A 27,427-nucleotide genomic window follows, 5' to 3' on the forward strand; every position below is an offset into this window, starting at 1 on the left:
GCAGCGCCCTTGGGGATCATACTTGCGCGGAGGTGAAACAGACTCTAAGCCGGTTCAACGAAGGTGGTGTTTTCGGTCCGACTGCTCCGTATGTTCGGTCCGGGGATGTTTTGCCATGATGGCCAGATCATCGTTTGCCAGCATCAAATCGGATCAAGTCGGGGAGGCGATGCGAAAAATCACCGATACCGGGAAAGACTCGACGTGGCTGGGTCTATATTAGCAAAAATAAATATATAAATATTAAAAGAGAGTGAAAATTAAGTTTTTATTAGAAACTACTCACCATAATCAAGGGAATTATCAAAAAAAAAAAACAGAGCACTTGAACAAATAACTTCAATTAAGCAAGATGGCTTCGCTCGTTTTGCTTGCGCCGAACGATCAAAACAATCGATACAGTGTTGCGCGACAATATCGCACATGAGGGGATGCGATATGGCATCGAGTTTGTGTAATGGACTACCCGCTTGGCGCACGCCCACAGTTGATCAGCAGGAGTAAATCCATTTAATTTTGTATGGTGAAAAGCATCTAAACTTGAATTACTTGAAATAGAATGCTTTTCCTGAAAAAATAATTGGTAGGCTTAATAGTAGTCACCATTGTGCACAACCACTACCAAATATTTTTTCGAATAATGTATTCCACTTCGATAAATTTGCCTTTAGATGCTATTCGCCATACAATATTTTTGCGATTTACTTTTAGCTGTTTTTCGCGCATAGAAGCTAGCGCCACATTGGTAGATGCGGAGAGTAGGAAAACAGCCGATGTAGGTAATTCATTGTACACAACCTCATCGCAACCACTTGGTTGCAGCTGTTCTGTGTAATATTCACATTCTTTCAATGTGAATATTACACAGAAACGATGCTAAGAGAAATTGATATTTGGTTTTTGTGTAATTTGAGCTAAGATGTACATTACCATCGAGCCGATGTAATTTTGCATACGAAAATCGCGAGTACATCGGATATTTTACATAATTGCAACAATTACATCGAGGCATATTACATTATTTTTAACTGTGTAGTTTCTTCGATCGAGCTGAAATTTTACACAGTTGATATGGGACCAAAATGGAACTCAAAAAGTGTACAGGAGTAAAATGTCTTTTGGTGTCCCACGCTAATACCTATTCACCTTAAATTCGATTCCCAGAAAAAATCGCCCAATTTTACATTGATCAACTGTGGTATTTTGTTTGACATTTCTAAACGTCAAACGACAAAAGCAGAAAACGGAGATCGGCTGACGTTTCTCGTGGTTGCAAAATCATAAACAAAGTGCGCGGACGGATCTTTCACGCTTTGCCCAGAAACAAGAGTCGCGAAAAATGTCCGGCGGAAAAACACCACTGGAGCTCCTGTCGGGATCCTTCTCCAAGACGTGGCTGCACGACAAGTGGGCCCCTGGCGTTGGTGGAATTTTGGGCTTCATGGGTGTGTGCTACGTGAACTGGGGTACCAGTCGGCCACTGCTGAGCGGTAAGTTGAACGGGGATGGAGTGTGATGTAACACTGCCATCCGACGATTGGGATTGATTGTGATTATGGATGATTATGAGGGACTGTTTTTCGTTTTTTTTTTAGGAATTCAAAAGCATGTTGTTGCAACAGTCGGCCTAGCTGCATTGGCCTTGACGGTGGATAAATGGAGGAATCAGTATCTGGCGGAAAAGGATGCTACCCTACGTCACTACGTTGAATTGCATCCAGAGGATTTCCCAACACCCGGTAAGTACGACGCAACCCTTTTAGAACATGGTGCAGTGTAAATTTGTTGCCTATTATTGAATCTAATGTGTCTCCTATACTGTCTATCAGTGAGTTTAAATAAGGGCGAAAGTACTTACCTTACCGATCAGGCTAAGGCCGGGGTGGCCTCTTCTGTACATAGTAGCCGTCTCCATTCCACTCGGTCCATGACTGTTTGTTTCCAGTTCAGCACTCTGCGAAGGGTCCGCAGCTCGTCCTCCACTTGGTCGACCCACCTAGTTCGCTGCGCTCCACGTCTTCTTGTACCGGTTGGATGACTCTCGAGAACCATTTTTGTCGGGTTGCTATCCGACATCCTGATGACGTGACCCGCCCACCGTAGCCTCCAGATTTTCGTGGTATGGACGATGGTTGGTTCTCTCAGCAGCTGATGCAGCTCGTAGTTCATTCGCCTTCTCCAAGTCCCGTCTTCCATCTGCACTCCGCCGTAGATGGTACGCAACACCTTCCGTTCGAAAACTCCAAGGGCGCGTTGGTCCTCTGCACGTAGGGTCCATGTTTCGTGCCCATAGAGGACGACCGGCCTAATCAACGTTTTGTAGATGGTTAACTTCGTGTTACGGCGAACTTTATTCGATCGTAGAGTTCTGCGGAGTCCAAAGTAAGAACGATTTCTTGCCACAATGCGCCTCTGAATTTCTCTGCTGGTGTCGTTGTCGGCGGTCACCAGTGACCCCTAGTACACGAATACCTAGAACCGCCTCGATTTAATCACCGTCGATATAAATTCGGGGTGGCGGGCGCGGTGATTCCTCCCTGTAGCCCTTTGCCTTCATGTACTTTGTCTTCGACACATTAATGACTAGTCCGATTCGCCTGGCTTCACTCTTTAGTCGGATGTACGTTTCCGCCATCGTCTCAAATTTACGAGTTATAATATCAATATCATCAGCGAAACCAAGCAGCTGAACGAACTTCGTGAAAATCGTTCCACTCGTGTTTATCCTCGCTCTCCTTATTATACCCTCTAACGCAATGTTGAACAGTAAGCACGAAAGACCATCACCTTGCCGTAACCCTCTGCGAGATTCAAAGGGACTCGAGAGTGTCCCTGATACTCGAACTATCTGGTCCGTTGTAGCGCGTTCACCCATGAATCCAGCCTGATATTGAGCACGAGTTCTTTTGCAATCGGTGTTAGACGGCGGCATAAAATTTGAAAGAGTACCCTCAATGTGCCAGTAGCCGCTCGTTTTCCAATAGCCGCTCACGAGCGTAGAAATGAAGTATACCTGCAAAAATATAATGTTTTTATCACGGTTATTTAAAATATGCAAGCCGAATTACATTTGTACGGAGAGGATTGCACATATTGATACCAATAAACATCAGTTTTATGACGCTGAGCGGCTACTGGTACATTGACGGTACCTTGTGGGCCGCGCTTAAAACGCAATTATTCTCTTCTTCATGAACATAACATACATGCACTGCAAAAAATCCAAACGTCATTGCTACGTGAAAACATACGTAGCTTTTTTCCATCGTACTTTTCACGTAGCACTTACGTGACCCATTGATGACAAAGATGAACGCATGAACCAATGAACTTTTTTCAATCTACCCATTCCATCAGAAAATAACGTGAGAGCTACGTGAATGTTTCGTATCATTTAACAAGTATTTTGATGACGCCTAACTGATGTTGTGGTAACTTTTACGGAATATTATATAGAAACTACCCTGTTCATAATTTCGTCACTATTTTTTGTTTTTGATCAAAATAAAAACAAAACTAACTTAGTCGATGCAAACTTCTATATTTTAGTTACATTATTTATTCACAAAATTATTTGTCCCAAAATATTACTGAAGTAAAGCAAACTGGAAGTCCAAATTATACGCGTTTTTGGTTGATGATCGTGGTACAAGCAAAGATAAATACTATAACGATAAATATCGTTGGTACAAGCTCCGTCACGACAGTTGCAGCAGAGGACGAAAATCTATCCTAGTGATCGTCGTCGGAAATTCCTATTTTAGTGAACAATATTTCAGTGCGATTATCGATACAAAGCATTATGTATTATTTACCTTTACTTTTCCACAAATGAAAAAAATGTTTCCACAGACAAACAGACGTAACACCTTGAACGATTTTCATGGAAATCCATCGCCCAGTTCTCACTACCATCACCTGGTGGAAAAGTTGCACGAATCACTGTGTTGTGCATTATCGTCGACAGAAGGCGCTAGTGTGAAACGCCAAACACATAGAAAAACGATGCGCGCGCCTCTGGTTGTGAAAGCCACAACTATGAAAATTTAAAATGATCGTTAAAAGCGTGGTCGATGGAAATTTCGCGAGTGTTACGTCTGTTTGTCTGTGATGTTTCTGTTCCGCGGAGTGTTCTAGTCTAGCCAAATTGTCTTCTTCGGGTCGACGCCGCATCACGATTCCATAATTCGAAAAGGTCATGCCGTGTAAAACAGTGTTATAAGTTGATGTAGATTACAATACATAGATAAATAACCCCACCTACCTTCCAAAAAATCAAATAAGTTTCGTAAAATTTAACTCCAAGTCTTTGTTTACAATGGCGGCCATCTTTAAACTTTGCTGCAAAACAAAATGAATCATGAAATGAAGCCGAACAGAATGAATTAAAGCATGTACCTAGTTTTCACGTAGGTGTGATAGGTCAAGCACAGTCATAATGATCGGAGCTGCAGTTCAATCCTATTTAGCGACCGGTAACGGTTACCTTCGTCAGGTGAACTGAAGGGAAAGTTCATTTTCAGTGGTTTACGTGATTTTTCACGTGGCAATGACGTTTGGATTATTCTGAGTGTGTGTATTGGTGTTGCCAGGTCTCTTGCGCTGTCGCTTATCCTGCTGATCTAATATATTGATACTCTGATCCTACAGAGCCTAGTGATGTAGCCGAAAATGATTGCACCTCAGTACTAAAATAATGCACATAAATGAAGATTCATAAAAATAACATAACTAATGCATTGCCGGTGGACGCATAAATGTCCCATGTGCAAAAACAGACAATCGAGAAAATCGCGTCCAAAGTTCGAAAAAAGTAAATCGTCTCAACCATGAAGTATAGGTGCTGAATCGTGTTCTAACATCAACCAAATTTTAATTTGAGCACTATTTTTTGTTTTAGAGCGATTTTATAGTTCCATAGGATTTCCGATGAAACGTGACGCTTATGCGTCCACTTTTAAGAATGTTACAAATCGGCCATGCATTTTTTCAACAATTTTCAGAACAAACTACCTATTTTTCTTTCCTCATATGATAGTACCCCACGATACATGGTCATGGGCTGCAAAATCTCAATATTGCCAAAAATGCACATGGGACAATTATGCTTCCACCGGCAGTGCAGCTGTCTATCCTCTTCATGAAAACTCCTGGAAATCCGCTGTTTAAAAGTATCCGTAGTAATATTGAAGTCGAAGGCATTATGGAATTCAGTGTGCTGTAACGTATCGTCTTTCTGGTGCGTAGGTTGTAAGATCAGCCAAAATTTCCGGTGAATCGATTTCCCCGCCCGGATAAAAACTAACCATAGGGTGTTTGGTGAAAACCATTCCTGCACCATACAGTGTACCAGCTACAATAATGTATATTGCAATGAAATGGTTCACTAAAACCTTCGCACATTGTAGCTACTTTACATTTACATTCGATTTTTATGTAACAATATATTATACTGTTTTTATTACGTTTGAACCATTCACTTTTCCGAAACATTATTTTTCCGTGCATTTTTAATTTTTTTATTTCAGTTTTAGATTCCGTGCTTTGTTTTGTTGATGTTTGTGACTTTTTTGATGCAAATGAAAGGAAAGAAAAAAAGTTAATAAGTTGAAACATCAATTTAAAGTCAATAAAATGTTTAAATAAGTAGTAAACCAGATGTCTTAAGAACTGCAGATCCAAGAGATATGGTGGGCTAGGTATGTAGAGTGCGATGAGAGGAATACGATTGACGAACTTTATCTTTGACGTAGAGCCATCTTTAACATATGGACTGGACTGAATACTGAAAGAAATTCTATTATAGGTTCGTCTGTGACTTTTTAACCCAACTTATACTTGAATCGAACTTGACAGTTTTCTCATGAGTTGTTATGTATTTCCCCGTGTATTTCAAACTTTAGTCAAACTGGAGCCTCAATATGGCAATAACATGTAAGCACGCTGTAATGATATTTATGTACCTCGTCACCCACTTCATGCAACTGCATTAGTGGTCTAATAATACTTAGCGCGCTCAGCATAGTTCCATCATGCCGCTCAAAGTGTTGCCACAAATAATGCTTAGTTTGCGAAACCCGGTATCTGGCTGGTGGGGCATGGGAGCCTAAGCTTCAACTGTTAATGCAATCAGAGACTACTCAGACCTCGACTCAGACTTAGGCGTGGGCGATTCAATATATGAAGGATTATCCAAAACGCTCTGGAGAATTCCCAAAGCGCATTCTCATAATGCTAGTAAGCCTAAGATGCTATTAACAGGAGGAAAATGGCAAGATAATATCAAGGATAATATAACATTATATGGTTTATGTAATGTAAACCAATACAACATAACAAAAAAGAACCATTCCAAAACCATTTAATTAAATGTATAACCAGTAGTGAAACTACAATTAAAAACAATATATTTACGGTACATTTTATTGTTTGAAACCATATGTGTACCATACAATGTACGGTTTATTAAAACCCACGTATCAGTATTTATAACAATTCATTTACAATATAATGTATGGTTTTGCAAAAAAATATATATGGAGAAAAATATTTTTTTTATATTGTTACGATACTTAACCACCCGTATAGTATATTGTAAAAATCTTATTTACAATTTACTGTATGGTGTCTACATTACATTTTATTGTTTTTGTATTTTTTATTTTTACAGTGGTGTCTATTGCAAAAATATGGTTTTAAATAGTACTGTTACAATACAACGTTCGGTTTTTCTACTGTATTTTTTATTCGGGCGGTCAGCACTTTCGCGGCAAACATTGCTTGAGCAATGGACTACCCGCTTGGCGCACATCCACAGTTGATCAGCAGGAGTAAATCCATTTTATTTTGTATGGTGAAAAGCATCTAAACTTGAATTACTTGAAAGAGAAAGCTTTTACTGAAAAAATATTTGGTAGGCTTAATAGCAGTCACCATTGTGCACAACCACTACCAAATATTTTTTCGAATAATGTATTCCACTTCGATAAATTTGCCTTTAGATGCTATTCACCATACAATATTTTTGCGATTTACTTTTAGCGATTTTTCGCGCATAGAAGCTAGCGCCACATTGGTCGATGCGGAGAGTAGGAAAACAGCCGATGTAGTTAATTCATTGATCTCCTGCGTTCAAGCGTATCAATTCCCAGAAGTTGGAATCGACGTTCGTACGGTGGAAGGTGGTCTGGATCCATTCCACGGTAAATGGCGTAGAGCATATCGAACGAATTTTCCTTGGATAGTCTCCAACCGCATTATCTACACTCTTTGATACGGGCACCAAATAACTAAGCCAAATTTCAAAATTGACCTTACAATAGCACAATACAATGCTTTGTGGCAGGTGGGATCGCGTAACTCACCAGCTACCAAGTTGTTTGCTAGCCTTGGCCGCGATATCTGCATAATGTGGCTTGAACGTTAGTGGTGCATCATGATACCAAGATCTCGAACAGTTACAACCAGGGATGGCATTCACCATTTGCAAAGAGTTGAACCAGGTCGTTACTGTCCAGTCTTGATGTACTGTACTGTACTGTACTGTTCAGTACCAATCGAATTGATGAGGTTGTTGATATAAGCCACATCAGATTTACGGTCCGCAGGAATATATGAAGCGCCGATACTAATAACGCGATTCAGCAGCTTAATTTTCACCCATAACTGTTCCACCCATAATTGTGCTCACCAATGTAGTGTCTAAATAAGCTACAGCGAAAACGCGTCGAAACTGCTATCAAAACGCCGCATCGCAGTCCACGAACATTCTGATAGTAGATTAGGCGCCTGTCTGTTGATGTTTCTGATGTAATGTCTGGTGCACTGCTATGGGTGCCAGGTGAGGCGCTGACTTGACTAAGGTGCTCCGGCAAAGCATCACTGCAAGCAGAAAGGAGCTCAGGGTACGAAAGAACGCTATTGTCATAATAGGGGAATCAACATATTTTGGACACAGCAACGAGCTAATATTTTTTGGACACTTACGGCAAAAACAAATGGAAGTGACCAAAATATATTGGCGTAACGCTGTGTCCAAAATACGTTGGTTCCCCTACTTGCCTGTGCAAGCAGGGTGGATGCCCCCCGCCTCGCCTGTACCGAGCACAGGAACGGAACGGCTTGGATGGCAGGAACAAACAACTTTGTTGAAGTTTCCGCAGGGCTCGACTGTGTCGGGTGGCATGGGGGCATCCATCGAGCTTTTTGACATACGTTCCCTGGGTAGAAATCCAGTGTTAATCCTACCTTTGGCTTAGTGTATTGTGTATTCAGTTCAAAGTTGGATTATCCCGACTGTTTGTGAAACTGATCAGAACAGTCGTCGAATAGCGAGGGGATCCTCGATGTATTCTACAGAAACCAATTAAACAGCAAATTTTTTCAAGCACATCATTATTCCAAACGTATATGTCTTCAGAATAACAAACATTAGCAATTTTCTTGGAAATAATATAAATTGCATTTATTTAACCTCACTTTAAAACATTTTAATCATTTATTGCGAAAAAAATATATTTTCATAAATTTGTTGAGTGATAAACATTGCATCTGAACACCCCCCGACTTCCGCGCCAAAAAGCTGGCGGCTTCGCTGCCGGCAACAGCTGATCAGAGCGACCGGTTAGCTGTCCTTGTTCCACCAATTGAATGTTTTTGAAAACGCGTTTGCGCGCGAAATCTTTCTCGCTCATTTCTGCTGTCAAATCCGTCACCGACTGTTCACCGACCGTTTGAAACGTCGACTGTTTCGAACGGTCGTGAACAGTTTGGAACTGGACGGTCAATACTGGAGTCACCAAGGTTTCCATCGCTGGTGTTGTTTTGTCTATACGAGGAACCTTCATGAGTCCCCAAAAATCCCGGTCCGTTGACAGATCCTTGACAGAACTCTCTGAAGAAGATACCCTTCGGCTAGACCGATGGGTCCAAAGCAGTTCCTCTTAACTCTTTACTAACACCGACTTTGCAGGAGATGAAAGCAAACTAATTCAGGTTCAGCGTCTTTCCGCACAAGTTTTCGAACTTCAACGTGCTCATCAGTCTCAAGGCAAATCTTGACTAATTCCGAGATGTCATCTTCAGTCACGGTGCGAGCAACCCTGGATAGGTACAGCCTAAACTTTTCAGCCGGTTTTGCAACGGTCTTGCCATTTTTCTAAACTGTTTTTGTACCTCCAATAAGCTTTGCTTCAAGACGAGATTTCGGTGTATCTCTGGTATTATTTAGTGCTTCGAAGTCGTTTCACACTAGGCCAGGGTCGGCTGTGGGGGTAGGTGGGTTCGTTGGTACATTACTTCCAGCAGGTGTCTTGGTCAACTCTTTGATTTCTTGAATTTCCCTTTTCAGCTCAGCTATTGAACCATTGATTGTATCCGAAATCGCTGTAGTTACATCGTCCTTTGATTTCACAGGATTCTCTTTGATGGTTTGTAGCCCGTTAAAGCAGGTATCGCAAAACCATAGCACATTCTTGTAGTCTTTCACAAAGTTCATGTTCGGTCTCTTCATATTAGCACAGTTAAGATAAACTGCTCGATGGCAGAATCCGTTACATTGCAAGCAGTCAATTGACTTGATCGGCTTAGAGCACTGGTAGTACCGTAAACCGGGGTGAAATTGATCATTTGAGTACTACATTGTAATTGCATACCAGGAACTTCTAAGCGTCGCAATGATCTCAAACTTCTTACCTCATCTAGTTGGTATATATCTAGAGATGAGTTTAAACTTTTATTTGTTTTGAAATAAGTTAGTTTTGCCTTATTTTTTTTAGAAATTTGCAATGCATTTCTCACTTAGCTGAAATCATTGCTTCTAAACAATCGATTGCCACAAGGAATTCTAGTAAATTTTATGTTTTAACATTTTTGTGCAGCCTTGTTTGGAAAGTTATAAAGCTATTCTGAATATGAATAAGTTAAAATATGTTTCCTTTTTTGACGAAAAAGTCATTTATTGTAACAGAAATTACTTTTTCAAAGGAAATTGCCTACCTTTAGGCGTTAAGGGGGAAATTTCAAAATTTAATTTTGCATTTTGAGTATCAAATGCACTAGTTGTAAGAGTTTTGACGCGTTATTCGTGTTTAGAAGAGCAAAATTAAGTGGATAAGGAAATTTTTCTTCTTGACCGATGCTTAATTGTATACTGATCAATTTCACCCCAAAGTGGCATCTTCAATTTATTGATTTTTGAAATAATTTAACTAATAGTTTAAATTTGTTGAACAAAATTCTGTCACATAGTTTCATGGAGATCCAGTGGGTACTGATTTAACAAAAATTTCTTTTGGCAATATTTGAATTGGCACTGATGTTATCCGCAAAAGTTGTTTTAAAGTGATCAATTTGACCCGGAATTACGGTAATGAATTAACTACTTCTGCTGTTTTCCTACTCTCCGCATCGACCAATGTGGCACTAGCTTCTATGCGCGAAAAATCGCTAAAAGTAAATCGCAAAAATATTGTATGGCGAATACCATCTAAAGGCATATTATTCAAAGTGGAACACATTATTCGAAAAAATATTTGGTAGTGGTTGTGCACAATAGTGACCACTATTAAGCCTACCAAATATTTTTTCGGGAAAAGCTTTGTATTTCAAGTAATTCAAGTTTAGATGCATTTCGCCATACAAAATTAAATTGATTTACTCCTGCTGATCAACTGTGGCTGCGTCCAAAGCGAGTAGTCCATTCGAATCCACAGTGACGGTATGAGACGACGGGTGAGCGGGAAACAAAGTTGAAACTTTGGAGCTTTACTGAATATAAGCTACTATGAAAAGATTTTGACTTAACTTAAACTAGTTGATCAACTTACAGTCAAATTTGAGAATATTTGATACACTTTTCGGAAAGTTACAGCTACTTGAACAATCCAATCGAAAAAAGTTTACATTGGATTAATAATAAGCGAAAGTAAAAAATAATTCATACATCGAGTGCGTCATTTTTACAATCTTTATTTAACGAAAGTGCTAAATATTTATTATCAGTTTTCATGCAAATAGTGTGTTGGTTTTTGTCAATATTATCAATAGCTATGCGAAATAGGTTTTTTACCACGAAGTATTGTTTAAAATGTTTCAATTTTTGTTTTTGCAGTATTTTATTGTAAAATATGGCATCGAGCATCAAGTTTGAAGTCTGTAAAGACTGTGATTAATAAACAAGGCGACACCACAGACATCACGCGAAGCTATGGTGTTTGCGTTGATATTTTGCATTCATGCATTAGGGGGTCGTTTTTATAGACGAGGGTTCTTCATTACAAACATTTTATTTAATTTAATATGAGAGGCAGAAGAAAAATTAGGTTGTTGATGTCGGTTACGTGGTTTATGAATAGCCCCAATATAGAAAGCCAGAAAAGCGCTTTTAACAAATGTTCATGTTGTTCAATGGGGCACGTTCGGTGTAGTACTAGATTTGTAGTAATGAGCTGAATTTTAGTATGGTGAGAAGGTCAATTCTCCGTTTCTGCAATGAAATGGTGCAAAAAGCGCGGGTATTATGATTCCTTGTCTAATTTGATGCTGTTTGAGCAAAACTTTGGATAACTATGTTGTTTATGTTGCAAGAAATGGAGAAAATAACAACACTGTTGCCCAAAGTTTTGCTCAAACAGCATTAAATTGGGCAAGGAATCATAATACCCACGCTTTTTGCACCATTTTATTGCAGAAACGGAGAATTGACCTTCTCACCATACTAAAATTCAGCTCATTACTACAAATCTAGTACTTCACCGATCTGTCCTATAAAGACGGAGTTTTAGAGGTTTTCGACGTTTTTGGATCTTTCAAATATTACGTAATACTAAAATTAAAAACTGTAATAAACTAGTAAGTATATTAGCTAAGTAGTATGAAACTCTATTCTGTAAAGCCTCTTCCGTTCACGTAAAAAAACATTAATTACTAAAATGTTATGCTCTTGTATGGATTTTAACTCTGTGCTAGACCTACCTATCGTCATCGTGAACGACCCTTTTCCAAAAACACCGATATTATTTGTCCAGTCCATAATTTCTATTTCAAGCTTATCTGATTATTGGAATCAAAAAAAAATGTGGTTTGTTAAACTTAGGCGATTACACAGCGCAATTTTTTTTTTTTTGTCTCAAGAACAAACTTATGTGTCTCTGACAGATTTTGGGCCGCTGAATCCGAATCCGGGCTCAGATTTGCTCCAGCACGTCACAATTTTGAGCTATACCTCAATTTATAGGGTTAAATATTTTGGGCTTTTTTGGCTGAGAGCCAAAATGAGCATGAAAATATTTTTTTAAATCAATCAAAAGGTAAATTGGTCAGTTAAAATTTAAATTAAATTAACGACTCATGCAAAATATTTCGTTTTACCAAATCGAATTTGATAGTTTTAAACGAATAATGTTAGGTACGGTATTTCCCATACAAGCCACCCTTCAAAAGTTGCATGCAAGTTTACTTGCTAACATAAAATGCTTAAATCTATTAAATTTGATTTGGTAAACGAAATATTTTGCATGAGTCGTTAAAATAAATGTTAATTGATCAATATACCTTCTGATTGGTTAAAAAAATATTTCCATGCTTAATGGCTGGCAGTTAAAAAAAGCCCAAAATCGCATATTTTGCCCCATAAATTGAGGTAGGGGTAGGCGGGGCATAATGAGCAGGTGGGGCATAATGAGCAACTTGTATTTTCACTGTAAATCTTCAAATTAACAAAACAAATTGCTTGATTGTAGCCTTATTGTCTAAAATCCAATGAGTTGATGACAAAACATTAGTCAAAAAATCTGTTTACCTTGAAAAAATTATCAAAATGCGTAAAGTGGTCATGTACTGGGAAAATATTATAAGAATCAGGTGACCTAAAATAAGGTTTTTGGTATCGAAATCACAACTTAGTGGGCTTCTATCGATTTCTTGATATCCCCTAGGCCAATGAAATGTATTTGTAACACTTTTCAACTATTTGTATAATTATTTTGTTGAAAAAATATGCTTCAAAGAGTTAGTAGTAGGGTGGGGCAGAATGAGCAACTAGTGAAAAAATAATGAAAATGGTAAACATCTTCAACAAACAAATTTTAATTTTGGTTTTCTCTGTTTTGATGCATATAGTAAGGTTTTGATGTAACTTTCAATTTATTAGCTTTAAAATTTCAGTATCTGTATATTATCACCGTTTAAAAATTCCTCAATAGAAAACTCATTGGAACCCCACAGTTTCCTACAAATTAAACCCCGTAATCCCTTCAAATTCTCATTGATTGTTGCCGGTATGCTTTATCATTGACAAGAATAGTCAATTAGCATTTGATTGTGTACAAAACTGATATTGATCATCCTGCCCCACCTAGGGTGCTCATTATGCCCCACCCCCAAAACGCAACTCGCGATTTTATACGTTTTTAAAAACATAAAATTCTACAATATTTATAACTTTATTCGGAATTTCAATGATTAGCTTTTGTCAGTTAAGGTTCAAATGAGGATTGAACGTTAAAATTACACATTGGTTTCACTTAATTTACTGGATTTGGTGGCAAAATGCTTAAGCTGCTCATTATGCCCCGCCTACCCCTATAGCTCAAAATTGTGAAGTGCTGAAGCAAATCTGAGCCCGGATTCGGATTCAGCGGCCCAAAATCTGTCAGAGGCACATAAATTTGCTCTTGAGCACTGCCGTGAACCGCAAGTCAGTCTCATATGTAAAAAGTAGGCATTGAGAAAAAAGTTTGAAGTTTTCAAATTCGATTTCCATGCGAAACTTTAAAAAATCGCCATGAATTGAAAACTTTTGCGATCATCATGAAACTTTCACATGTTGTTTGAAACGTGAAAACGTAACAATGAAAAATATAAAACTGGCTAAAATAGTGTTAGGTTTTGTACCGGAGGGTGCACAAGTTCGTAATGGGACTGACTTGCGATTACATTTCATTATGGGACAATCTGACTTGGTGTTGTTTTTCAATTTTACTGAACAAACTATATATTTTTTTGCACGCAACTGAAAGAAAGCTCCGAAGAAACCTCGAAGAAAGCTCGAAAACGGTCATTAACTCATTTTTGCCCAAAATGCAGATGGGACTGACTTGCGATTCACGGCAGAGCAGAGATGCCAAATTATTTTATCAAAAATCTGTATCTATACAGATTTTTCTGTATAGCCGTATTTGAGGGTATAGCAGACACCGAGATTCCATTATTTTCAATAAAAACCAGCAAAAATGTACTACATTTTGACGGGGTTTAATTTTTACTGGTATTTATTTTTCTAAAACAGTGTAAAAATATACAAGTTTTCATAAATTATTTAAAGTTTAGACAGCAATTTATAAAGTTTTCATTATATTTATTGCAAATAACTTTAAATTTTTTTGCTGAGATCGCAGCAGTCTGCGAGCGCGTGCGGGTGTTTAATTTTTTTTCGCTGTCATGTTTTTTTGTGTCCACGATTTTCGAGTCCGATAGAGCAAGCTTCGTGATTCTGATTCTACCGAGTTATGATATCGGTAACGGAATCCGCCAGAGTGTTGTTGGGAAAACGGTTATTTTTGGCAGAGGGTTCCAAAAAGCTTTGAAATGTGGAAGTCGATCAAAAATTGCGCGATTCATCGTGAGTGTGACGTTTTCCGGTGTATGAAACGCCGATCCCGGATGGCATACAAACGACAAGAAACCAGCAGTAAAGTGCCCGCTGGTCTGAAATTCCAGAAAGTGTTTCCGATTTTTTTAGTCTGTTTGGGTGTGTGTTGAGGTTATGCAGTGCTGGATAAAAGTGTTGGGAATAATCTGCTGTTGTGACAACAGCAGAGCTGTGCATTTGTGTACTTGAATAGGGCCATGTATGAAGTTTTCTTCTATTTTGAATGTTGCCATGATATTTGTTGAAAAATATGTAGAAGTGAAATATACGAGAAGGAACAAATGAAGAAAATTAATGAAAATTATGCGTGTGAAAACATACTGTTGCTGCTCATGTGTCAAACAGATTGCCTCTCACTCGAAGAAAAAATGAGGTAAATCAGAAAAAATCTGCCAAGAGTCCATGTGAATAACATTAATCATAGTAGCTGATCGGCATTGGACCACAATAACCACACAACAATTGGTGAGATCTATCCAATATTATTTATTTATTTATTTATACTTCAATATATATACATTTGTTATTTAACTACATTTAAGTTGAAAATTCGCTATTTTCAACATCCTTTCATCTATTGGAAGCTGCTTCAGTTCTGGGCTCTTTCTAAGTTGATGAAGGGATTTATAAATGCTTGCAAGGACTTGGCCAGGTGTGTGGAGCTGAGTGGGTCTATGACATTGTAGATAGTAGCGACATCAGCAATGTCAATGGATATATTCAACTTTGCAACTCCATCCAAGATTTGTGCAAGTATTCATGCTATGCTATGCTATGCTATGCTATAACTTTAAATTTTTTTGCTTTCTGCCTGGAAAAATCTGTACTACATTTTCAAAATCTGTATTTTTCTGTATTCTGTAATATTTTGTCTGTATGGAAGGTCGAAAATCTGTATATCTGGCATCTCTGCTCTTGAGACAGATCAAAAGTTATTTTTTGTTACGCTGTGTTATTTATCAACTGCGTCAAATTAGGCACAATGGCAAAATTGATGCGACAATTTAGAACCCTAAATAGATCAACGAAAACTTGCTAACATAATGAAATATATATGTGAATCAACTTTGAACCATAGCTAACAGATGTTTATCACAGAACAAAATTTGACTCAAAATCTGTGTAAAAACCGCTAAAACCAAATGCGTTGCTCAATGCTTTTATCTATACAACGAATTGCTGCAGTAATTATTTACGTTTGTCTTTTGTTATGCATTATGAATGCGATTGTTGCGCCGTCTCTAAATGATTGCCAGCTTGGTTTCCTTATTGAAATGAAGGTTGATAGTTTATACACACTTTTTGTATGTTAGCATAATGTTTGTTATCGATAACACACAGATCTGTGTTTGAACTTATTTTTCCCATATTCTTCAATGGTTTGACTATCATGGTACACAATTTCGTTATAGGTAATCGGTTGAGTTTTCATTGTTTACCTTATGTTTGAATTCAATATTCCCTTAACCGCGTCAAATATGATGCCTTCATGGTATAGCGTTTGCGTGGTCAGTCATTACTCCTCTCTGTCATTATCATCGATTTTGCACTTACTTGCGCTGTCATTGTTTTACCAAAAATAATAAAAATAAAATTATCTAATTATCTAAATATCTATTCTTTTCTATTCTATTATTACAGAACGCAAAAAATACGCTGATGTCTTCGAATATTGGCAACCAATTCGTTAATCGCCTTTATATCGAGTAGATTCAGCTCGGATCAGTAACCTACTCAAAATCTAACCTAGTTTCAATCCAAAATACCGTTACACCCATGTAAACCAGCAGCGGATGTGAACAAAAAATATACACCATTGTAAAATAGTAATAAGCTGCGCGAGATCTATTCTTCCATCCGAAAGGTCAACCCTCATAATTACATGGAGAGAGACACAGAGAAAAAAGAAAGAAACCATCCAATCCGGCCAACCACAATGCGTAGAACCGGATTGCGAATTAGGGTCCACGCACCGTCGTCATCGTTTGCCCAGCGGTGGGCCAGACCGCGATCAGCCCTCGCCCCAGCTCCAAGGAACAAGCGCGCACTCCAGCACCCTTCGCCCGAGGTAAGTTCATCAACCCCGGTCTCCTCTTTCTATGAGGAGCTTTCGCGCGGGAGCGCGCGCACTCCCATAAGCGGTTTTACGCGAATAAAAGCTGAGAATAGTAGTAGAATGCAAAAAACAAGAGCAAGAACACGACACACCGAAGAAGCTGAAATCTAGTCACACGACTTCTCTCTGCGCTGCTGCTGGGATGATGATCACGCATAGAAAAGCCCTTAGGGGCGCCGCCGGGTGTGCTGGGGCGGTGCTCCGCGCACCGCTTTGGAGCGTCTTTTCAGAGTTTAATCAACTTTCCTGGCTGCGGTCGGTCTTCTAACGTCATGTTTTGCTTATGCTCGCTCTGTGGCACCAGCTAAGAGGAGGCAGACATCGGGCAACATGATGACCAATTGCTTTCTCTCGGGTGTTGCCTTCTTCTAGGTTTTCGCAGAGCGTTTCTATGCTGCTGCGGGGTTCCCAGATGACCATTGACGTAGCAAGGGAAATTTTCTGGAGGGGGCTTTGGGGTACTGTATCGTGCGTTACATTTTGTATTTTCAAGACAAGAAGACAAGAAGACAAGAAGACAAGAAGACAAGAAGACAAGAAGACAAGAAGACAAGAAGACAAGAAGACAAAAAGACAAGAAGACAAGAAGACAAGAAGACAAGAAGACAAGAAGACAAGAAGACAAGAAGACAAGAAGACAAGAAGACAAGAAGACAAGAAGACAAGAAGACAAGAAGACAAGAAGACAAGAAGACAAGAAGACAAGAAGACAAGAAGACAAGAAGACAAGAAGACAAGAAGACAAGAAGACAAGAAGACAAGAAGACAAGAAGACAAGAAGACAAGAAGACAAGAAGACAAGAAGACAAGAAGACAAGAAGACAAGAAGACAAGAAGACAAGAAGACAAGAAGACAAGAAGACAAGAAGACAAGAAGACAAGAAGACAAGAAGACAAGAAGACAAGAAGACAAGAAGACAAGAAGACAAGAAGACAAGAAGACAAGAAGACAAGAAGACAAGAAGACAAGAAGACAAGAAGACAAGAAGACAAGAAGACAAGAAGACAAGAAGACAAGAAGACAAGAAGACAAGAAGACAAGAAGACAAGAAGACAAGAAGACAAGAAGACAAGAAGACAAGAAGACAAGAAGACAAGAAGACAAGAAGACAAGAAGACAAGAAGACAAGAAGACAAGAAGACAAGAAGACAAGAAGACAAGAAGACAAGAAGACAAGAAGACAAGAAGACAAGAAGACAAGAAGACAAGAAGACAAGAAGACAAGAAGACAAGAAGACAAGAAGACAAAAAGACAAGAAGACAAGAAGACAAGAAGACAAGAAGACAAGAAGACAAGAAGACAAAAAGACCAGAAGACCAGAAGACCAGAAGACAAGAAGACAAGAAGACAAGAAGACAAGAAGACAAGAAGACAAGAAGACAAGAAGACAAGAAGACAAGAAGACAAGAAAACAAGAAGACAAGAAGACAAGAAGACAAGATGACAAGAAGACCAAAAGACAAGAAGACAAGAAGACAAGAAGACAAGAAAACAAGAAGACAAGAAGACAAGAAGACAAGAAGACAAGAAGACCAGAAGACCAGAAGACAAGAAGACAAGAAGACCAGAAGACACGAAGACAAGAACACAAGAAGACAAGAAGACAAGAAGACAAGAAGACCAGAAGACCAGAAGACCAGCAAGACCAGCAAGACCAGCAAGACCAGCAAGACCAGAAGACAAGAAAAAAAGAAGGCGAGAAGACAAGAAGACAAGAAGACAATACGACAAGAAGACCAAAAGACCAGAAGGCCAGAAGACCAGAAGGCCAGAAGACCAGAAGACAAGAAAACAAGAAGACAAGAGGACAGTTTAATCCAAATCCAATCCAATCCAAATCCAATACCAATTCAAATCCAATCCAAATTCAATCCAATCCAAATTGAATCCTAATCCAATTCAATCTTAATCCAGATCCAATTCAATCCAAATCTAATCCAAATCTAATCCAAATCTAATCCAAATCCAATCCAAATCCAATCCAAATCCAATCCAAATCCAATCCAAGTTCCACCCAAGTCCAATCCAAATACAATCCAAATCCAATCCAAATCGAACCCAAATCCAATCCAAATCCAATCCAAATTCAATCCAAATCCAATCCAAATCCTATCCAAATCCAATCCATATCCAATCCAAATCCAATCCAAATCCAATCCAAATCCAATCCAAATCCAATCCAAATCCAATCCAAATACAATCCAAATCCAATCCAAATCCAATCCAATTCCAATGCATTCCAACTCCAAATCCAATCCAAATCCAACCCAAATCCAATCCAAATCCAATACAAATCCAATACAAATCCAATCCAAATCCAATCCAAATCCAATCCAAATCCAATCCGAATCCAATCCAAATCCAATCCAAATCCAATCAAAATCCAAATCCAATCCAAATCCAACCCAAATCCAATCCAAATCCAATCCAAATCCAATCCAAATCCAATCCAAATCCAATCCAAATCCAATCCAAATCCAATCCAAATCCAATCTAAATCCAATCCAAATCCAATCCAAATCCAATCCAAATCCAATCCAAATCCAATCCAAATCAAATCCAAATCAAATCCAAATCCAATCCAAATCCAATCCAAATCCAATCCAAATCCAATCCAAATCCAATCCAAATCCAATCCAAATCCAATCCAAATCCAACCCAAATCCAAACCCAATCCAAATCCAATCCAAATCTAATACAAATCCAATCCAAATCCAATCGACATCCAATCCAATCCAAATTCAATCTAAATCCAATCCAAATCCAATTCAACCAAATCCAATCCAAATCCAATCCAAATCCAATCCAAATCCAATCCAATCCAAAAAACCAATCCAAATCCAAATCCAATCCAAATCCAATCCAAATCCTATCCAAATCCAAATCTAATCCAAATCCAATCCAAATCCAATCCAAATCCAATTCAAATCCAATCCAAATCCAATCCAAATCCAATCCAAATCCTATCGAAATCCAAATCTAATCCAAATCCAATCCAAATCCAATGCAAATCTAATCCAAATCCAATCCAAATCCAATCCAAATCCAATCCAAATCCAATCCAAATCCAATCCAAATCCAATCCAAATCCAATCCAAATCCAATCCAAATCCAATCCAAATCCAATCCAAATCCAATCCAAATCCAATCCAAATCCAATCCAAATCCAATCCAAATCCAATCCAAATCCAATCCAAATCCAATCCAAATCCAATCCAATCCAAATACAATCCAAATCCAATCCAAATCTACTTCAAATCCTATCCAAATCCAATCCAAATCCAATCCAAATCCAATCCAAATCCAATCCAAATCCAATCCAAATCCAATCCAAATCCAATCCAAATCCAATCCAAATCCAATCCAAATCCAAATCCAAATCCAATCCAAATCCAATCCAAATCCAATCCAAATTCAATCTAAATCCAATCCAAATCCAATTCAACCAAATCCAATCCAAATCCAATCCAAATCCAATCCAAATCCAATCCAATCCAAAAAACCAATCCAAATCCAAATCCAATCCAAATCCAATCCAAATCCTATCCAAATCCAAATCTAATCCAAATCCAATCCAAATCCAATCCAAATCCAATCCAAATCCAATCCAAATCCAATCCAAATCCAATCCAAATCCAATCCAAATCCAATCCAAATCCAATCCAAATCCAATCCAAATCCAATCCAATCCAAATACAATCCAAATCCAATCCAAATCTACTTCAAATCCTATCCAAATCCAATCCAAATCCAATCCAAATCCAATCCAAATCCAATCCAAATCCAATCCAAATCCAATCCAAATCCAATCCAAATCCAATGCAAATCTAATCCAAATCCAATCCAAATCCAATCCAAATCCAATCCAAATCCAATCCAAATCCAATCCAATCCAAATACAATCCAAATCCAATCCAAATCTACTTCAAATCCTATCCAAATCCAATCCAAATCCAATCCAAATCCAATCCAAATCCAATCCAAATCCAATCCAAATCCAATCCAAATCCAATCCAAATCCAATCCAAATCCAATCCAAATCCAAATCCAATCCAAATCCAATTCAAATCCAATCTAAATCCAATCCAAATCCAATCCACATCCAATCCAAATCCAATCCAAATCCAATCCAAATCCAATCCAAATCCAATCCAAATCCAATCCAAATCCAATCCAAATCCAATCCAAATCCAATCCAAATCCAATCCAAATCCAATCCAAATCCAATCCAAATCCAATCCAAATCCAATCCAAATCCAATCCAAATCCAATCCAAATCCAATCCAAATCCAATCCAAATCCAATCCAAATCCAATCCAAATCCAATCCAAATCCAATCCAAATCCAATCCAAATCCAATCCAAATCCAATCCAAATCCAATCCAAATCCAATCCAAATCCAATCCAAATCCAATCCAAATCCAATCCAAATCCAATCCAAATCCAATCCAAATCCAATCCAAATCCAATCCAAATCCAATCCAAATCCAATCCAAATCCAATCCAAATCCAATCCAAATCCAATCCAAATCCAATCCAAATCCAATCCAAATCCAATCCAAATCCAATCCAAATCCAATCCAAATCCAATCCAAATCCAATCCAAATCCAATCCAAATCCAATCCAAATCCAATCCAAATCCAATCCAAATCCAATCCAAATCCAATCCAAATCCAATCCAAATCCAATCCAAATCCAATCCAAATCCAATCCAAATCCAATCCAAATCCAATCCAAATCCAATGCAAATCCAATCCAAATCCAATCCAAATCCAATCCAAATCCAATCCACATCCAATCCCAATGCTAATCCAAATCCAATCAAAGTCCAATCCAAACCCAATCCAATCCAAATCCAATTCAAATCCAATCCAAATCCTAACCCAATCCAATTCAAATCAAAATCCAATCCAAATCCAATCCAAATTTAATCCAAATTTAATCCAAATCTAGTCCAAATCTAATCCAATCCAAATCCAATCCAAATCCAATCCAAATCCAATCCAAATCCAATCCAAATCCAATCCAAATCCAATCCAATCCAATCCAAATCCAATCCAAATCCAATCCAATCCAAATCCAATCCAAATCCAATCCAAATCCAATCCAAATCCAATCCAAATCCAATCCAAATCCAATCCAAATCCAATCCAAATCCAATCCAAATCCAATCCAAATCCAATCCAAATCCAATCCAAATCCAATCCAAATCCAATCCAAATCCAATCCAAATCCAATCCAAATCCAATCCAAATCCAATCCAAATCCAATCCAAATCCAATCCAAATCCAATCCAAATCCAATCCAAATCCAATCCAAATCCAATCCAAATCCAATCCAAATCCAATCCAAATCCAATCCAAATCCAATCCAAATCCAATCCAAATCCAATCCAAATCCAATCCAAATCCAATCCAAATCCAATCCAAATCCAATCCAAATCCAATCCAAATCCAATCCAAATCCAATCCAAATCCAATCCAAATCCAATCCAAATCCAATCCAAAACCAATCCAAAACCAATCCAAATCCAATCCAAATCCAATCCAAATCCAATCCAAATCCAATCCAAATCCAATCCAAATCCAATCCAAATCCAATCCAAATCCAATCCAAATCCAATCCAAATCCAATCCAAATCCAATCCAAATCCAATCCAAATCCAATCCAAATCCAATCCAAATCCAATCCAAATCCAATCCAAATCCAATCCAAATCCAATCCAAATCCAATCCAAATCCAATCCAAATCCAATCCAAATCCAATCCAAATCCAATCCAAATCCAATCCAAATCCAATCCAAATCCAATCCAAATCCAATCCAAATTCAATCCAAATCCAATCCAAATCCAATCCAAATCCAATCCAAATCCAATCCAAATCCAATCCAATCCAAATCCAATCCAAATCCAATCCAAATCCAATCCAAATCCAATCCAAATCCAATCCAAATCCAATCCAAATCCAATCCAAATCCAATCCAAATCCAATCCAAATCCAATCCAAATCCAATCCAAATCCAATCCAAATCCAATCCAAATCCAATCCAAATCCAATCCAAATCCAATCCAAATCCAATCCAAATCCAATCCAAATCCAATCCAATCCAATCCAAATCCAATCCAAATCCAATCCAAATCCAATCCAAATCCAATCCAAATCCAATCCAAATCCAATCCAAATCCAATCCAAATCCAATCCAATCCAAATCCAATCCAAATCCAATCCAAATCCAATCCAAATCCAATCCAAATCCAATCCAAATCCAATCCAAATCCAATCCAAATCCAATCCAATCCAAATCCAATCCAAATTCAATCCAAATCCAATCCAAATCCAATCCAAATCCAATCCAAATCCAATCCAAATCCAATCCAAATCCAATCCAAATCCAATCCAAATCCAATCCAATCCAAATCCAAATTCTATCCAAACCAATCCAAATCCAATCCAAATTCAATCCAAATCCAATCCAAATCCAATCCAAATCCAATCCAAATCCCATCCAATCCAAATCCAATCCAAATCCAATCCAAATCCAATCCAAATCCAATCCAAATCCAATCCAAATCCAATCCAAATCCAATCCAAATCCAATCCAAATCCAATCCAAATCCAATCCAAATCCAATCCAGATCCAATCCAAATCCAATCCAAATCCAAATCCAATCCAAATCCAATCCAAATCCAATCCAAATCCAATCCAAATCCAATCCAAATCCAATCCAAATCCAATCCAAATCCAATCCAAATCCAATCCAAATCCAATCCAAATCCAATCCAAATCCAATCCAAATCCAATCCAAATCCAATCCAAATCCAATCCAATCCAAATCCAATCCAAATCCAATCCAAATCCAATCCAAATCCAATCCAATCCAAATCCAATCCAAATCCAATCCAAATCCAATCCAAATCCAATCCAAATCCAATCCAAATCCAATCCAAATCCAATCCAAATCCAATCCAAATCCAATCCAAATCCAATCCAAATCCAATCCAAATCCAAATTCTATCCAAACCAATCCAAATCCAATCCAAATTCAATCCAAATTCAATCCAAATCCAATCCAAATCCAATCCAAATCCAATCCAATCCAAATCCAATCCAAATCCAATGCAAATCCAATCCAAATCCAATCCAAATCCAATCCAAATCCAATCCAAATCCAATCCAAATCCAATCCAAATCCAATCCAAATCCAATCCAAATCCAATTTAAATCCAAATCCAATCCAAATCCAATCCAAATCCAATCCAAATCCAATCCAAATCCAATCCAAATCCAATCCAAATCCAATCCAAATCCAATCCAAATCCAATCCAAATCCAATCCAAATCCAATCCAAATCCAATCCAAATCCAATCCAAATCCAGTCCAAATCCAGTCCAAATCCATTCCAAATCCAATCCAAATCTAATCCAAATCCAATCCAAATCCAATCCAAATCCAATCCAAATCCGAATCCAATCCAAATCCAAACCAAACCCAATCCAAATTCAATCCAAATTCAATCCAAATCCAATCCAAATCCAATCCAAATCCAATCCAATCCAAATCCAATCGAAATCCAATCCAAATCCAATCCAAATCCAATCCAAATCCTATCCAAATCCAATCCAAATCAAATCCAATCCAAATCCAATCCAAATCCAATCCAAATCCAATCCAAATCCAATCCAAATCCAATTCAAATCAAAATCCAAATCCAATCCAAATCCAAATCCAATCCAATCCAGATCCAATCCAAATCCAATCCAAATCCAAATGCTATCCAAATCCAATCCAAATTCAATCCAAATCCAATCCAAATCCAATTCAAATCCAATCCAAATTTAATCCAAATACAATCCAATCCATATCCAATCCAAATCCAAATCCAATCCAAATTCAATCCAAATCCAAATCCAATCCAAGTTTAATCCAAGTTCAATCCAAATCCAATCCAAATCCAATCCAAATCCAATCCAAATCCAATCCAAATCCAATCCAAATCCAATCCAAATCCAATCCAAATCCAATCAAAATCCAATCCAAATCCAAGCCAAATCCAATCCAAATCCAAATCCAATCCAAATCCAATCCAGATCCAATCCAAATCTAATCCAAATCCAATCCAAATCCAATACAAATCCAATCCAAATCCAATCCAAATCCAATCCAAATCCAATCCAAATCCAATCCAAATCCAATCCAAATCCAATCCAAATCCAATCCAAATCCAATCCAAATCCAATCCAAATCCAATCCAAATCCAATCCAAATCCAATCCAAATCCAATCCAAATCCAAATTCAAATCCAATCCAAATCCAATTCAAATCCAATCTAAATTTAATCCAAATCCAATAAAAATCCAAACCCAATCCAAATCCAAATCCAATTCAATATAATCTGGAGTGGTGATTCTAACACATGACTACCATGCTGAGGACCAGGGATCGAGTCCCATTCCCAACAGACTCCCATAATGTGAGTCCTTCCTTCGCGAGGGAAATGAAGCGTGAGTCCCGGGATGAACTAGCCCCGGGTTAAATATCTCGTTAATAAAAATAAAAAAATCTGTTGCCCCCCTCATTCTACCGCCTATGTAGTCGACGAACCTGGAACTCAATCAACGGGGTAGTCTCGACACGAGTGGCAAAGATGGTATGGGCATGAGGCAGCCAGTGTATAGTAATGTGTATTAATGATTAATGATCATCTACAATAAACTGCCACAAACTGGCAGCCACTCAGGTTCGGGAACGAATTGGAACACAGTCTCCGCTTCAGCAGACGTGTACCAGATGGTCCAATAGATCGGCTGGAAGTGTAGAGGCGCAAAATGATTAAAAAAACCAACTCTACGTTCTTCAGCCGACCGACCAAATCACGCCTTTTATTTTTTTTCATCTTCTAGATTACGCATCAGTTACGCTAATTTTCGCATCTCTCTCACCTTCTTCGCAACTATCTCCTAGACTGCGTCTGCTTTCTTCGTTGTAGCTTGTTTTTGCTGTTCTTTCTTTTCAGTTTTGACCATTTTCCACAATTCGGCTATGCGTAGTTTTTTCCTCAATTCGCTTCCCCAGAATAATTGCGGCTGCGGGAAATTAAATACGCTCCCCGCGGTCTTTAAAATTTAAAGATCGCGCTCTTGAGATTGCCAAGGCCCAAGAGCGAAGAAAGAAGAGAGTCGAGTGCGATACCCTTCGCTTTCCTCTCATTGTCTTATTCTTCTTCCTCCTGATCCGGAACAGTGATGCTTGTCCAGGGATGTTGACCTTAATTTCTATGGTAGAAAGAAAAAACCGCCGATTGTAATCACTACTGCAAACTACGCTAGCGTGCCACGAAGCCGGCGGCGGTTTCCTTTGGGGTTCGATGGACGGTTCTCGGCTTACACTTTAATCGCGCGCGCGGGGGCAACCAAAGACACCATAGTTTCATCCCGTCCGTTCGTCATCGCATCACAAGGCCATGAGACGGCATGTTTCCTCTTCTGGGAGTAATTTTCCGGTTAAATGGAAACAATCATTCTCTTGTTAAGCTATCCCCATCTTGGTGGCGGCCCTTTTGCTTTGACTGCAGATAACGATTGCGTTCTGTGCAAGGTCCGTGGTTTGATTGTAAGGCCACATTGAGTAGACCATTCCCGTCAGATCTTTTTCTCATGTTCTATTTTTTTAGTAACATTCACTTGCGACTAAGAGGTGAAGCGTCCAATTTTTTATTCACATATTATCCGGCCACGTGGATCTTTGAACCAAGAATCCGGTAGAACTTGTTATTCCCAATCAGGACCAAGGGAATTGACTTTCAAAAGCAGGGTGTTAGCGTCTAAGAACAAGAGCTAGCAAGAAAACCATTAACCACAGGATGAAAAAGCAGTATGAGGTAAACGCAAAAGGCGCAACACAGTATGGAACAAAATGATATGCCAATGGCATGTAGGAGAAAACAACGCCGTCTCTCGTCATGCGTAATGGCCACGCACGAAACTTTCTGACAGATGTAACAAAGCTAGCTGCCAAATGGAGATAACACTAGTAAGGATTACTATTATTTTATTAGTGTAGAATTCGCCAGCATTACACTCTAGCGTAATACCTAAAGAAGCACACTTCTCGATTTCAAGCCATTGCCCATCAGGTCCTATGGAACCTGATGGTAATTTACAAATGTATTGCTTCTTCCTTCATCCCATTCTTTGCAATATGCTGTTTTACGCTGACCTTTGTCAAATTTTTGCCGTACACGCTGCTAAGACGATCATCATCCCTCCGTATTCTCGAGACGTTATCCCCGTGTTCCAAAACGCTCCTTGATTACGCACAGGAGATAATCAACCATCGCATCGCATCGTCTTTGGCCGTGCCGTGGTCGTTGCGTTGATTATGGAATCAGCCATCCAAGCAGCAACCGGGGCACGTACGGTACGACCGTACAGCTCTGAGCCGACCGAGCATACGCAAATTGGAACTTGATTCGGTCTTACGTGACGAAGATCGTGATCACTGGGGAATCACCCGGGTCCCAAAATTACCACCCGTCGCTGTCGGCTCAGAACCCTATCGATGAAAAATGATTCCCTTATTCCGCTTATTCCTGTGTGCTTGGTTTAGGGGCGCAAGAGAGGTAGCGACACGCGGTGATAAAATTTAGATATGTCTGATT

General features: G+C 38.6%; 2 protein-coding genes across 17 annotated transcripts in view; both read left to right on the top strand.

Moving 5' to 3' along the window:
- The window catches only part of LOC109421116 (chloride channel protein 2), a 349,200-nt gene extending 347,712 nt beyond the window's left edge, over positions 1 to 1,488 (top strand). For all 16 annotated transcript variants that reach the window (XM_062846999.1, XM_062846998.1, XM_062847003.1 and 13 more), the window contains one exon: positions 1,235 to 1,488. In XM_062846999.1, the coding sequence (XP_062702983.1) occupies positions 1,235 to 1,284 (50 nt within the window). In that variant the 3' untranslated portion in view covers positions 1,285 to 1,488. The remainder of the gene's footprint in view (positions 1 to 1,234) is intronic.
- LOC109413902 (NADH dehydrogenase [ubiquinone] 1 subunit C2) lies at positions 1,340 to 16,484 on the top strand. Its single transcript, XM_029854171.2, has 3 exons — positions 1,340 to 1,490; positions 1,596 to 1,739; positions 16,292 to 16,484. Exons 1-3 carry the CDS (start codon positions 1,340 to 1,342, stop codon positions 16,339 to 16,341), a joined length of 345 nt encoding a protein of 114 aa, XP_029710031.1. The 3' UTR covers positions 16,342 to 16,484.
- The last annotated feature ends 10,943 nt before the right edge of the window (positions 16,485 to 27,427 follow it).

This window comes from Aedes albopictus, chromosome 1, assembly GCF_035046485.1.
Source record: "Aedes albopictus strain Foshan chromosome 1, AalbF5, whole genome shotgun sequence".
NCBI classification, from domain to species: Eukaryota; Metazoa; Arthropoda; class Insecta; order Diptera; family Culicidae; genus Aedes; species Aedes albopictus.

Bases quoted from the DNA above. Each gene is read 5' to 3' on its own strand.
- LOC109413902 (XM_029854171.2), top strand. From the start codon at position 1,340: ATGTCCGGCGGAAAAACACCACTGGAGCTCCTGTCGGGATCCTTCTCC. The intron at 1,491-1,595 runs GTAAGTTGAACG...TTTTTTTTTTAG, and splicing joins CAGTCGGCCACTGCTGAGCG to GAATTCAAAAGCATGTTGTT. The intron at 1,740-16,291 runs GTAAGTACGACG...CTATTATTACAG, and splicing joins AGAGGATTTCCCAACACCCG to AACGCAAAAAATACGCTGAT.